Here is a 15813-nt window from a genome sequence, read left to right as displayed (position 1 = left end):
AGGGAAATGACTAATATTCTTTTTTTTTTCTTTTTTTTTTTTTGGAAATGGAGTCTCACTCTGTTGCCCAGACTGGAGTGCAGTGGCATGATCTCAGCTCATTACAACCTCTGCCTCCTGGGTTCAAGCAATTCTCCTGCCTCAGCCTCCTGAGCAGCTGGGATTACAGGCACCTGCCACTATGCCCAGCTAATTTTTTGTATTTTTAGTAGAGATAAGGTTTCGCCATATTGGTCAGGCTGGTCTCAAACTTCTGACCTCAAGTGATCCACCCACCTCAGCCTCCCAAAGTGCTGGGATTACAGGAGTGAGCCACCACACCTGGCCTAATATTCTATTCAAATATACCATAGAGAACACACCTGAGCCCTTTCCCCAAAATAGGAAAATTTAATTAAGATTAGAAGAGAGACATACTTATGGTAATTGGTCCATCAAAGGCATTGGGCAGGTCTGTGACTGATGTACAATCTTCTTCAGGTGGAGCTATGAGGTAGGAAAAAAAGGATGAGAACCCTTTAAAAACATGAGGAAAATCTATCCTCATTTTTATTAGTCAGTTAGGATGGAGTTTTATTATAACTTATTCCAAATAACTTTCTTTGGCTAGGAATTTCTCTGCCTTTCCTGATGGATTTTCCGTTTTTACTTGATTTCATAAATTTCTGGAACTTATGAAGTTTCCAGAAATTTTCCCACCGCAGTGAATTCATTCATTAATAAATATACATTCTATATCAGGCACTGTGGAAGCCTGGGGGTACAATTTTAAATAAGATAGACACGGCTCCTTCTCTAATGCAAACACATTAGGGAGGATTTTTTAAATTTGTGATTACAAAAGTAATGCAGGAACATTGTAAAAAAATTTAAAAGTAAAGTATGAACTATCATGAGAAAATCATTTATAATCTGGGAAGTCCACAGAAATGATGAGAAAACATGGCAGACACACAATCAAATGTTTATCAACATGAACAGCATGACAATCTGAAGGTTAAAATAACATAATCACAACAAAGAATTTACTCAGTTGAAATATTAAAAACCAAATGAATCTCTAGTCTTTCATTAATGTAATAATGTATTTATTAATTTAGCTGATCTTTTAAGTGCTTACTCTGTATAGACTGCTTCTCAGCATGTTGCTTCTGAGGTTGACCACCTTTGGCCTAGGTGCCCAGAATATTTTTCAAGGTTACTGTTTTGGTATATCTCATCATGGGCATTTCTGGTTTTTTTTTCTCTTGTTCGCCATTTATCCTCTACTGTTTCATCCCTTGCTTTAGGAATAAAGATTTCTGCCTGAATCTTGGGCCTGACTGATCATCCACAGATGTTACTGGTAGCCCTCTGAGCAGCACTGTCTCAAGCCGCCTGATAACAGGCCCTGAAACTTCCACCCTGCATTCCATTCCTTGTGTCTTAAAGGCAGACTGCAGTGTAGCTGAAGCAACCTTCTATTCATGCCAAAGTGCTTTATTCTGTGACTATACCTTGTATTGAGCTCTAAAACCTCAGAGAGCTTTAAACTGGTTTTGCCTTTATAGAAAGGTTAAGTCCATTTGTGCATTACAGCTTTTATTCTGTGTGTGTGTGCATACTTAAATTAAAATGGAAATTTATTTGTTAGGTTAGTTTCTCCCAGAATTGCTCCTGGCAAAGAGGAAGAAGGAGATGGATGGATGGAGATGGATGGATAGATGGATGGAGAGAGGGAGGGAGGAAGACAGGCAGGCAGACAGACAGACTGCTATCACAAGAAGGGCTGTTATCACAAGTATTTTAAGTGTCCTGCTATAATTTTTGTGTACTTATAAAAGTGGATAGAAACACAAGTTGAACAAAACAGGTTTTGTTTGCTTCCTAGTACCTGGGAGCATCTTTTCCCACAGATAAAAAGGATAACCTTAACCTGCCCATTTCTTTGGGCAGTTAGTGGAACTAACTGGCAGTTTTATACATTCAATTGGAAAAAAACAGAAAGTTTTAGGAAACGCCATTCTTGCAAAGCCTGTCCTAAAAGATTTCTCAGATTTCTTTAAAAAGAAGTATCACCTAAGGAATGGTAAGGCCATTCCTTACCATCCAATCTAAACTACTTCATCACTCCCCCACACCTGTCACCATCACATAGCATCTTGCTCTCATTTCTTCTTCATGTTTACCACTATATAAACGTATCTTGTTCATCTTACTTGATGACTGTTCATGGCACTTCTCTCAATCTCTGCCTTCTGCTACCTGCCTCCCTCCCTAGAAATATATAAGCTCCACAGATGAGTAATAACTTTATCTGTCTTGGCCAGAACATTTATGTGTGATGGGGACAGAGAAACATGCAATAAAAATGTGTTGAATGGATGAAAAAAGAAAAAAGTACCGATATAATTTCCCAAGGGTCTATTCTTCCAGTAAACACACCTAAGATGTTAGCCCCCTAAATGCATCTCCAAATATGTACAGGTCACGCATTTAGATTATCCTTAAATGGTAATGCCATAAGAAATAATTAAAGGAAGTTACAGATCTAACTCTTCATTTATTATTTTTAAGCATCTACTCAACACTTATATGCCAGACCATATAAAAGGAGAAAAGAAGATGAGCATGTTTCTGTCCCTGCTTCTGATAAACTCACAAGGTCATGGGGGACTGTAATAATTAATATTAATTTAGCTTTTTACAGTTTTCAAAAATATTTTCCAAAATTATTACACTTGAAAATAAGGGCATATAGCCAACCTGGGAGATTTCGGGGAGTATCTATCTTGTTTCTCTTGGAAATATCAGCAGAAACTGACGCAACCTATGAGATGCTTCTGATATTTGTATGTTGTGCATACCTGGAACCAGGCTTTGGATTATGGCTTCTTGATGCCAGGGATGAAACAATCTCCCCTAACTTCAAATATAACTGCAAGTAACAGTACACTGGGAATTTCCAGGCAGCAAGTTGTAATAGAATGGAGCATGATGTCAAAAACCCTAAGACAGTTTTGTAAATTATTAGAGCATTTGTTCACATGGACCCCCTTCATGCTCCAATTCACCTTAACTTTAATAAAGAACATCAAATCTGGCAAATATGCTTAGTGGATTGACCCAAATGTGCAATTAACAGACTCATGCTCTCATGTTGGATTCCAGGGCCTCATTAGATAGCCTTTCTTTCCATTTAATGAGCTCTGTACTGCCTGGAAAGCTAGACCTGGTGAGGTATTCCTGAATCTGAGGACTTGTTAGAAATTCTCTGAGGTGGGCTTTCTCATAAACCTTGGCTTCAACACACCAAAATAACCAAAAGAAACATTAATTATTCAGTCTAGCCACTAATCTCTGGTTGCCAGATAGAAAGGCACCCTCTTCAATGCTTGATACATTTTAGGTATCTCATAAATATTCTCAAATAGTTGTTGAATAAAGGAGGAAATGGATAAACAAATGCATGTAGAATCTTCCCTTTAATTCTACCTTCAAAAGAAAATGAGGCACTTGACTGAAAGCAAGTTTAATAAATGAATCAATTCAAGTCAGTTCTGTGTTCACACAGAAGTCACCAGGCTCACGTTGGGCCTCAACCACTGAAAATGAGGGAAAAAAAATCACAAAGGCCTTTTCAAGTTCTGCCTTATTTTCATTTGTTAGCCACAGGCCATGTTTTCTAAAAATACTGCTAAAACTTAAGCTTATGGAAGCTATCTATTAAGATCAAGCTGACTTTTATCCCTGTAGCCGTTTTATGGGGGGGATCACAGCACTGGGACATGACCACCTGCTAGCTGCTTTCAGGCTAAATTAGATTCAGGGATCCTTGCAATGAAATCCTTTGCATAGGGCAGTTTATCAAAATCTTTAGCTCACTTAATACCCCTATCATCTGACTCTAATCCAAGACATTCAGAATTTATTTATCCTTAAACACATTTATCCTCTTCTCCAGTTTCTTTCTTTCTTTTTTTTTTGTCTCATTGCTTCAACAAGATTGTTAACTCCTTTAAGACAAGAAATGTAGCCTCCAGTTCTTTCTTACCCCATCTCTGCCTAGTGCAGTACTGAGCACATAGAGGTGATCAATACATATTCCCTTTAAACTTAAATAAAAACTTACAAAAGTAGCCATCAATATTGAGTCAATTTGGAAAATAGACAAAAGGAAAAATATTACTTCTAGCTTTATTATTTAATTCATCCATTTTAGTAAGGAACATACCCCCTGTACTTCTCAAGCTTTTCAACTGAACTAACCCTCCAAAGAGAAGAAAATTAATCAATGCTCTTGCTCCCAACTCCAGGTATGGGCCCAACCTCATGAACAAAATTAAGGATAGAAACAAGTCTCAGTCGCAGCCTGCCTAGAAGGCTTCGATGCCAGGCAATAAAACAGTGTGAGCTTCTATCTATTTGAGTTGAGGTTCCTTTTAGCAAGTGAAACCAACTTGTAAAACAGGTAAGACAATGTGGGTATGCAACTACATAATTTATTGCATACATGCACTCAGCAAGACTCAATGGGAGATGCAATAAGCAGTGCCCAGAGACTCAGGAGTGTATAGCCTCATGCCAGCCCTTTCCCAATGAGCCAACCTCTTCATCTAAAGCACAAGCTTTTCCCAATGTCTCCCTCTGACCTGTTGCACTGAGATGGAGCTAGCTAGACCACATGTTGCTCTATGTCTATTTCTTGCTTTTTTATATGTGGTTTTCTCATTATATCATTAGAATGACGTGCTAGACATGGGTATGGGAACTGAGTATGTATGAGTCGTGTACTACTTAGTGTTAATTGGACTCCCTTCCCTTTGGTCAAACTCCATTTGTGTTCTTCACTTATATAACAGGGAAGAGTAAACATTCTACAGTTTTCTGTTCCTGTTTCGTATGTCTCTCGATAGATTCAGTGACCTGTAAATTTTTGTCAAAATCTACTGGCTTCACACACTCCATTTCAACTAGCCAGCCCTGATACTTTGTCCTAAACTCTGGATTTCTTCTCTGATTTTCCACTCTGATCCCTACTGTTCACACAACAAAGGGTAGGTGGTGTAGACTAAAGCCACTGATGTAATCTCACAATTAATTTTAATTTTTGGGTTTTTTTTAGTAGTGAGTAGAAGAAAGATCTCATAATTAAGTTGATGTCCTTTTTATAGTTTAAAAATCCATGCAGCTTTTTATATTTTACTACCATATATATGGTATATATATATTTATATTTGATGTATATTGTATATATATCTGTGATAACTTGATTTTATATATATAAATGTGTATATATTTACATATACATATATAAACGTGTATATATTTACATATACATATATAAACGTGTATATATTTACATATACATATATAAACGTGTATATATTTACATATACATATATAAACGTGTATATATTTACATATACATATATAAACGTGTATATATTTACATATACATATATAAACGTGTATATATTTACATATACATATATAAACGTGTATATATTTACATATACATATATAAACGTGTATATATTTACATATACATATATAAACGTGTATATATTTACATATACATATATAAACGTGTATATATTTACATATACATATATAAACGTGTATATATTTACATATACATATATAAACGTGTATATATTTACATATACATATATAAACGTGTATATATTTACATATACATATATAAACGTGTATATATTTACATATACATATATAAACGTGTATATATTTACATATACATATATAAACGTGTATATATTTACATATACATATAAATGTGTATATATTTACATATACATATATAAATGTGTATATATTTATATATACATGTATAAATGTGTATAAATATAAATTTATATATTATATATAATATTATATATATAAAATTTATATATAATATATATAATTTATATATATAGAATTATATATATAATTCTATATTATATATAGAATTACATATATAAATTATATATTATATATAAATTTATATATAATATATAAATATAATTATATATAAATTTATATAAATAAATATAAATATATAAATATAAATTTATATAAATAAATATAAATATATAAATATAAATAAACATTTATAAATATATATAAATATATATATATAAATATATATATACGTATATGTATATATCTGTGTTTGTCTCAGGCTGATAATGTCTTAAGTCTCTTTCCAGCTAATTTAACATCCCCTTCACATCTTTAGGGAAAACTGACACTCCAGCAAGATGTACCAAGTTTACCTCAAGGCTTCATCTTTCCCTTCACCCAACTTCAAACCTTCCATGGGAACAGAAGGCCCAGTTTAAGAGGTAAGACTTTTGATAGTTGGCATCAAGATATTTGACATTTATATTTTGATCCTTCTCAAAAAATTCTGAAGATTCATGATGCATAGAATTCTTTAATTTTGCTAGGACTTGAATAAGGCTCATAAGCCTGATTTTCTAGGTTAATGGTTGGGAGAAAGTCACAAAGACACAGAGAAAGGCTGGCCTGTGTCCTAGCATCTACATCTTAACTTAGGTTTCTTCTTCTCTGGTTCTTTCAACTGTTGGGTAAGGGATATTTAAGAAGGTCAAAGGCATACCATATACTCTCCAAGGCTTTTTTCCAGCCCTCTCATATAATAAATACCTCTCAGCTAAGACATTTGACTTACACCCCAAAGCTATCATTAGATTCATGTCACTCCCTTATTCAAAACCTGTAATGACTTCCCATCACACTGAGAATGAATCACCCCCTGTTAGCTGGCCCTTGCTTAGCTCTCTGACTTTATTCCTTGGCATTCTCCCCTCTGAGCACTGATATTCTCAGAACAGTCCAGGAGGCACTTTCCCTGACCACCTTCTCAGAAAATAAAAGCATCCCTAGCACTCATTAGCCTCGTATTTTGCTTTCTTTTTTATAGCACTTGTATCACTTTCAGACTTCATATAGGGCAAGCTTGTCCAACCGGCGGCTCACAGGCCTTGTGTGGTCCAGGATAACTTTGAATGTGGTCCAACACAAATCCGTAAACTTTCTTAAAACATTATGAGATTTTTTTGTGTGATTTTTGTTTGTTTGTGTTTTAGCTTATCAGCTACTCTTAGTTTTAGTGTAATTTATGTGGGGCCCAAGACAATTCTTCTCCCAATGTGGCCTAGGGAAGCCAAAAGATTGGACAGTCCTGAATGGTATTTAATATTTATTTGTTTATTGTTTGCCTCCCCAATTTAGCATGTAAGCTTCATGGAGACAGGAATGTTGACTCTGCTGTACAGATATTCAGTGAGCATTTGTTATGTAAATGGAGGCTACATGAATCCCCACTTAAGCTGAGCTCCAAAGACCAGGCTCCCAAAGCCTTTCATGCCAACAGACACCCCCCTGAGAACCAACCTGAAGCATTGAAGCAATATGTGTCATACTGGGAGGTGTTGGACGTGAGGATGTACACCCCTGTGTTGTTTGCTGCACAGATGGAGTTGGGGTGGATCCGGGGAATCACCACGTGCCCTTCTATGAACCCATACCTGTAAGAGAAAAACAAGAGGATATTGACCTAAACAGCTAAGATGGGAATTTCATAATATCCCATTCAATGACATTTAATGCCGTGCAACACTTCATTCAGTTCACCCCTAGGGATATCGGAGGTTTCAACAACCGAGTTATTTGAAATCCAAAAATAACAGCATAGAGAGGGAAAGAGATCAATAAGACTGATTGATAGAAACAAAGTGATTTTATTTAGAGACCTATAAAGAGCTTTTAAAAAAAAATCATGAAAGGAATAATTAGTTTCAGTTAAAATTTGTGTTCAGCAGTGTTGAGTCTATTTGAACAAACAGAAGGAAGCCTGAGTCACAGAAGAGAGAAGTTTTGATGTAAGATTCATGCTGGCTCTGGATTACCTTCATGTTTTCCAGAAAATACACAAAATGGCCAGCTTCCATAGATAGGAAGGGGTGCTTCTTTATTTCAGTGCACACATTCCAGACCTGCCTCATGTCCCATTCCCCCACTTCTTTCTCAGCCACAACTTTTCCTGTGAGTCCCCTTACTCCATACTCCATTGCCCTAAACATGAAGCCTTGTTTATATGCCAAGTACACAGCACAGCACACTGCCTCCTGAGCATTGCAGGCATAATTCTATTGCCAGTGGGAATAAATTAACCATCATTACAATGGGAGTCATAGCAATTAAGTAAGTAGATAGCAACGGCTCATGTAGCTCAGGAACTTTCCAGAAGTAGCACAGCCAGAGAAACGCATAGCCCCTCTCTCCCCACCAAGGTATCTCTGGGAGTGTGTTACAGCTGGATACAACATACAGATACAACACACACAGCCCAGCCTCTTCTAGCAGCATCCTGGTGGCTAAAAACTTGCTTATTTTTTAATTGTGCTAAAAACAACAATTTTTTCTGAATATAAAATGTCTCAAAAAATGAGATGTGGGCTGAGAAAATGCCATGTGCAAGGGAAGCTGTGGTGCAGCAGGAGAGCAGAGAGGAGGAAGCTAAATCCAGCAGGTTTTTCAAAATGCAATTCTGGCTAAAATGCACATTGATGCTTTTCATCTTTCTTGCCAGGGGCAACAGCATGGAGTGCATCACCCTGCACGACCCATGGAAATGTCTGTGAGTCTGAAGTTTCCAAGCACACAGAACTCCTATCTATGTGGCAACTGTAGCTCGCATGACTAATTTCTCATCTGAACAGACAAACTGGTTTCCCCAAAGCCTCCTTAGCTTGGCAGGGGGTGCGGGCACAATTAAATGGTAATAAGTTTTCATATATCTAAGAGTTGCTACCAGTCAGGGTGGGGCAGACAAAAGAGAGTAGATGCTAAGGTTTTATCCTAACCCATGAGACTCTGCCATCTGTCCTATGGCAGAAAGCTGATTCATAGCTACCTGAGAGAAATTATGGAAATGAGTTTTGCAATACTTAATACCAGTTATGGGTGAAATGATAGATTTCTTTGGCACAGTTTTTCTAAATAATACTTCTTGGTGAACCTACCCGCCAACTCACCCCCATCGCATCATGTCATCAAGTATGGATAACACCAACGTTCTAGAATCTATTGCATTCTCTTTGTAAGCTATTACTGAGTTTTTACCACCTCATGTTGCCTGCCGGTTTTATGGGTCATGCTAACTGTAAATTGGGGATATTAAAGTTTATATGTGTGTATGTGGCATGAGTAAGTTACTGTTCACAAGGAGGAAAGAATATTCAGCAAATCCAGGCAGCATACTTTCCTCCCCTTTTAAGCCCCTGAGGAGGGCTTGGTCATTAAAATCCTGTCCTGGGCTGAGGCTAAGCAGAACCAGAATCCTAACTCCTCCATAGGCAGGCTGTGTGTGCAACTTCTCTAAGCCTCGGTTGCTTCATCCATAAAATGAGGTGATAATATTGACCAATACTGCAGTTTGAGGATTAAGTGTGGGGTTTGGCCAGGTGGGCAGTAGGGCTCCCAGCATCTAAGTGCTTGATGATTGGCCAGTGGCAGTTGTAAGAACTCCCCTGGTCCTCAGCACATGGCAGCATATCTATATTTTGCAAGTATGCCTTGTTTGTATTTCACAATCAAAGTTCAGCTTACTAAATTCACTTTCTTAGGCCAGTGGCCTAGTCAGGGCCATAATTAAACAATTAGCCTTGGGAATAGAATAATGGATTTGCTAAATGGCCTTTTTTCATTGCATCCTACAGTGCAAGTTCAGTAGCCACCAGAGCTTTCTCCCTCTCTCTGCTCCTTTCATATTCCCCCAGACCTAGCTCTGAACACATACAGATGTCTATGTACATCTGCTCTTTATTTTAGAGCAGTGCTGCTCAATAGAACTTTCTGCAATGATGGAAATGTTCTCTAACCTGGGTCATCCAGTACAGTAGCCACTGGCCATTGGTGACTAACCGAGCACTTAAAATGTAGTTAGTGCTAGTGAAGAACTAAAGTTTTAATTTTAGTATTTTAATTAGATTAAGTGTAAGTCACCACATGTGGTTAGTGGCTACCATATCAGACAGGGCAATTTTAGGCAAAAGACTTTCCTTTTCCCTTTCAGCAAGAGTCTCAGCCATCACTCATAATGTGGGTGCATGACTGTAACCAGTGTTGGAGGATAGAAGCACTTAACTTACACTTCATGGTTTCCTTAGAGTTCTGCAGCTTGACTTTTCAAAAGCAGTCTGTGTGCATGTGAGTGTGTGTTGCAGAGAAAGGGGAATCATATTACCTAAAGACACTGCAAAAGCACAGCTACAGGCTGGGGTAGAAACTTCAGAGCAGTTGTAGAGGTTACTCAGTCCTCTTCTAGTGAAAACAAATCGAACCACAACAATTCACTGTGATTGCCACCGTGGCTTGCTCTTCTTGTGCACCGCTTACCACAAGGCCATTGGAAATTCAAAAAATAAAGTCCTTGCTTGTTGTGATTATCTTGCTTGGAGCCATAGTTTGAGGAAGGCTCTATGCAGCTCTAGAATAACTGGTAGGAGCCCTCTCAGGGCTCCCAATAATAATATATCTTAATATAATATAGCTTAATAACTTTCATGCCTTTTTATTTACTTTTTCAAACCAGAGAAACATAGAAGAGAAACCAAAAAAAAATTTTTTTTAAGAGAGAGTAGTTTGAAAAGTCTGCTTTGATCCAAGTCTGCAGGGCCAAGACTCTAACAGCCACATATTTATTTCAAACACTGTTATTTGGTTTATGTTTTCTTGTGGTTCTGACAATGATACTGCAGCTTCTTCAAAGCCAGGAGAGCTCTGTGGAAGCAGGTTAGACAAGAGGATTCCAGCTGAGAGGACCCCTAATGGCTTCCTCTGGGTTCCTGCTCTATGATTCACAAAGGTGTCTTTAGCTGACTTTAAACTCCAGTTGTCATACAGGTTGCAGATTGACTTGGCCAAATTAATAGGTGGGGTTGACTCCTTAGGCAATAATCCATTCAGCTGTGGGAAAAGAGCCTTCCAGTTCTAAGCCCAGCTGCCTGGTCCCAGGCCGCCAGCTTTCCCCAGTGGTCGGGTGCTGGTCTCTTACCTGCAGGTCTCAAATCCGATGCTCAGAGCTTTCTCCATCTGGGCCATTGTGGGCAAGGTGCTATTGAAAGCCTTGCACAGGTCAGCGGCCTCCGTCCGAGAGATGCTGTAGCGACCATTTTTCTCCACATGGAATACACCTGCAAAGCGGCAGGTTATATTCAAATCTATGGGAAGAAACAGAAATGTTAGATTCTTTTGCATAATTTGGAGACAGTAATAAGTTCAGTTTAGGACAGACTCCTTAAAAAGCCAAATAAGGCCGGGCGCGGTGGCTCATGCCTACAATCCCAGCACTTTGGGAGACCGAGGCGGGTGGATCACCTGAGGTCAGGAGCTCAAGACCAGCCTGGTTAACATGGCGAAACCCCGTCTCTACTAAAAATACAAAAATTAGTCAGGTGTGGTGGCACATGCCTGTAGTCCCAGCTACTTGGGAGGCTGAGGCAGAAGAATCACTTGAACCAGGAGGCAGAAGTTACAGTGAGCCGAGATCATGCCACTACACTCCAGCCTGGGTGACAGAGCGAGACTCTATCTCAAAAAAAAAAAAAAAAGAAAGAAAGAACAAACAAAAAGCCAAATAAACTTCTGTACTACCCAGAGCCTTCAAAATTCACTCCAGCATTCCAAAGCATCATGACATTAAGCTCAAATCTGAGAAAAGACATGGTAAAATAATATCACTCTTACATTCTCTCCATTGATTGCTCTGCAACAAAGTTTTTAAAAAGCAAATGATTTAATTTTGATTATTGATGTCATACAAACTTACAGAAAACTTACAAAACACAGGAAAGCAATGAAGGAAAATAAGTCCACCACTACAAAAACTACAGCAAACACTTCTATATCTTCTTCCAGTTTGTTTACTGAATACACACATTCACATGTGCACACATGCACACACGTACTTTATGCATATATACATAAAGTATGTATCTATATACACATACACACATACACACAAATATACATACTCACACATATGTTTGCATAATTGAAATGGTACTGAATATACAGTTCTAGATTTAAGAGTCATTTTTCCATTTAATCTTATGTTATGAGCATTTTTTCACAATCAAGTGATCTCTCCCTGGCTTACAACCTCCAAGAGTTTATGTTCATACCCAGTATAAATGTTCTTATTATGGCTAAAACCAACATAATCTGGCTCCTGGCTCCCTCTCTAACCTCAAAGCAGCTTGCTCTGCTCTAAGCACAAAGCTTGTCTTCAATTCTCTCAGACATTCTGAGCTCCTTCTCATCCTAGAACATTTGTATCTGCCTTCTTCTCTGTCTGGAATGTTCCATCCTCAAATGGTCACACAGGTGGTTCATTTTTTTATCATTCAGAATTTTGACTCCACGTCACCTCACTTTAGACTGCTTCCCTAAACACCCTTATCTAACCCCCAGTCTCTCCCTCAACTCATTTGGCTTTTGTGTCTTCACAACAGCCTGGTCATCTATTGATGTGTGTGGTTACTCTCTTTCTCTCCTTCCTGGAATGAAAGCTCTGAGAAAGCAAGGGCCTTTTACTTGCTTGCAGCTGTTATCTCTAATCCCTATAACAGTACCCAATAGAAAGTAGATGCTCAACAAGTATTTGTTATATAAACAAATGACTCATTGAAATTTCCTCAGAAACACACTTTTAATATATTGGCAGACCAAAAGCCTGTCATTTGCTCTCAGAGTTAATGGCATTGAAAATGAAGCCTAACTGCTATCAATTGGGTAAAGAATTATTCAATACAAGGACTTTAGTGAGTTTTGTAGACATTAATCTGAAATTCCAATAGAGAGCTAGAAATCATCCTCTTCTACTTAATCCTGTGTAACAATCTCAAAAGACTTCAAAGGCTGTAATTGAAAACTCCTGGGACTATATGACCCCCGGTTTACACTTGAGGAAACTGCATGCAAAGGGTTAAGTCATTGAAACTCTCCTGGTGAAGCTTGATTCCTCCTGAACACTTCCTCAGGCCTCAATGACTGTCCTTCTCTAAGAAGACATGTTGACATCATCTTGGGACAATGCCCCAGGTGCCTGGCCAGGCACCACTCCTTGTTATTAGTTAAGAACCAGGTCTGGAATCAGACAGAACTGGCATTAACCAGCTCCATCCCTTCCTTGCACAGCTCTAGTGGTGGGTAGGAAGATTCCACTTATTTACCAACAAGAAAGTTGAGGCTCAGGGAAGTGAGTTGCCCAAGGAAGTGAGTGAGTACCTCTATCTAGAGCCTATAATTTCCTTCCTGAATCCCAGTTGCTCTGTTCTGTATTTCTGAGCTGACAGCAATAGGAGAGGGGACCTATTACTGCAGTGTCCCTGGGTACACAGTACCTTTGAGATTCTGTGTTGCATCATCTTCAGAAACCTGAAAGGTGAGTTTTATGTATGTATGTATGTATGTATGTATTATTTATGGGTGAAGCTCAGAAAAATTAAATGACTCCCCAAAGTCACCCAGCTCTTAAGTGGCAGAGCAGGAAATCTATCTCAGACCTGTTTACCACCCAAACCCATGCTTTGAACCACTTTACTATGTGCCCAAGGATCCTTTTCTATCATTAGTGCAACTGAAGAAAGGAGAGAGGCACACCTAAACAACTGTTAAATAATGACAAAGAGTCATTATTATTGAATTGTATGGGCAACCACTGCTTTCTCTTTCATGAGCAGGAAGCAGGTCTCAATCACGAGGAAACAATGTCTAACAAATGCGAAATGAGGTAAGAAAACTGTTAAAATTCTGTATTATCTTCCTTGATTCTGAAAATGGTAAAAGAAGAAACAAGAAATGGAACTTGAAAAGACATAAGCCAATGTCTATTATTTTTGTTTTCTTTTGTTTGCATCATTAGCACATGGGGGGAAAATAACAACTAGGTGAAATGGAGAAAATGTGTTTTTGCAGTTCACTCTTTTTCAAGCCTAATGGTGTTCTCTTAAGCCACTCATGCAGCACTCGGCTGATGGGGCAATGAGAGGATAGAGAAGGAAATGCATAAGGCCCTTTTGCAATACTATTTGTTTTTACTGACATTTTCAACTTTGGCCTCAGTTGGCCAGTCTTACAAAAGGAAACTGTCAATCTACATGACAGACCTTCCAGGGCCTCTCTTTGTCCAGCACACAAAAGAAAAACAAAGCATTCCTATCAGCTTCTTGAAGATAAGGCTGATAGGGGAGCCTCTGATTCCAGGCGAGGCAAACTACCTGTCTGCCCCTGGCCCAGGTGGCTGCTGTCACTCTCAGGTTAAAAATCAACTCTGAGTCATGGACAGTAATTGGAGCTCAATGGTAGTTTCTTTCTTATTACAGTCAATTCTACCTTGCCACCTGGCAGACAGAATATGCAAATGTAAGAGGAACCAATTGAGGCTGAGACTTTTCAGTAAAATCCCTTGAGTTTCATGAGTTTCAGCAAAATCCCTTGAGTTTCAGAAGCCAACATAACTTCACTGACAATACATGCATCCATTGTGTGAGTGTGTCTATATGACGGGTCTTCCAAAAGTTCCATGAAAAATACGTGCTATGAAGAAACTATACATAGATTTCAAATTTTTTTTTTTGCACCAAAATAAACTCTCACTCACTTGATATATCTGAACAGGATCTAGTTTGAGGCACTAACAAGGATAAGACATGTTTGAAAAGATCCTTTCTCAGAGCAACATGAATTCTGCTAAAATTGAAGCAAGAACACACACCAAAATTTTTGGTGAAGCTTAGGTGGAAGAATGACAAAATCATTGATCCTTTATGAAAAGTTCATCAGGACAATGCCCCAAAGAAATCAGCAGCTTACAAACAGATAACTTGTTTGAAGAAGGGACAAGATGATGTTGAAGATGAAGCCTGCAGCGATATGCCATCCACATCAATTTGGGAGAAAAAAATTAATCTTATTTGTGACTTAAATGAAGAGGACCAATGATTAACAGCAGAAACAATGGCCAGCATCATAGACATCTCAACTGGTTCAGCTTACACAAATCTGACTGAAAAATTAAAGTTGAGCAAACTTTCCACTCAGTGGTTGCCAAAACCATTGTGCCCAGATCAGCTGCAACCAAGAGCTGAGCTTTCAATGGAAATTTTAAACAAGTGGGATCAAGATCCTGAAGCATTTCTTTGAGAATTATAACAGGAGATGAAACATGGCCTTATGGGTGTGATCCTGAAGACAAAGCACAATCAAAGGAATAGCTACCAAGAAGTGGAAGTGGTCCAGTCAAAGCAAAAGTGGACCAGTCAAAGCAGGTGGACCAGTCTAGAGCCAAGGTCATGGCAGCTGTTGTCTGAGACGCTCAAGGCATTTTGTTTGTTAACTTTCTGGAAGGTCAAAGAACGATAACATCTGCTAATTATGAGAGTGGTTTCAGAAAGGTAGCCCAAGCTTTTGAAGAAAAAATGTATCGAAAAGCTTCACCAGAGAGTCTTCCTCCACCATGACAATGCTCCTGCTCATTACTCTCATCAAACAAAGGCAATTTTTTTGAGAATTTCTATGGAGAAGCCATTAGGCATCCACCTTACAGTCCAAATTTGACTCCTTCTGACTTTTTTTTGTTACTTAATCTTTAAAAATCTTTAAATGGCACCCATTTTTCTTTAGTTAACAATGTAAGAAAGATTGCATTGATGTGATTAAATTCCCAGGACCCTCAGTTCTTTAGGGATGGACTAAATGGCTGCTATCATAGCTTATAACAGTATCTTGAATGTGGTGGTG

General features: G+C 38.2%; 1 protein-coding gene across 7 annotated transcripts in view; it reads right to left on the bottom strand.

Annotated features, from left to right (window-relative positions):
* CD44 (CD44 molecule (IN blood group)) overlaps positions 1–15813 on the bottom strand; it is a 159429-nt gene that overhangs the window by 110771 nt on the left and 32845 nt on the right. For 6 of the 7 annotated variants that reach the window (XM_008955848.4, XM_063608397.1, XM_024930780.4 and 3 more), the window contains exons 2-4: positions 11066–11231; positions 7402–7535; positions 418–486 (exon numbers count right to left, since the gene is read on the bottom strand). In XM_008955848.4, the coding sequence (XP_008954096.4) occupies positions 418–486; positions 7402–7535; positions 11066–11231 (369 nt within the window). The remainder of the gene's footprint in view (positions 1–417; positions 487–7401; positions 7536–11065; positions 11232–15813) is intronic. The other variant, XM_008955850.4, reaches the window with a different exon arrangement.

Source organism: Pan paniscus, chromosome 9 (assembly GCF_029289425.2).
Source record: "Pan paniscus chromosome 9, NHGRI_mPanPan1-v2.0_pri, whole genome shotgun sequence".
Lineage (NCBI taxonomy): Eukaryota > Metazoa > Chordata > Mammalia > Primates > Hominidae > Pan > Pan paniscus.
The sequence above is the reverse complement of the archived record's forward strand: the minus strand, read 5'-3'. Positions and strand labels throughout refer to the sequence as shown.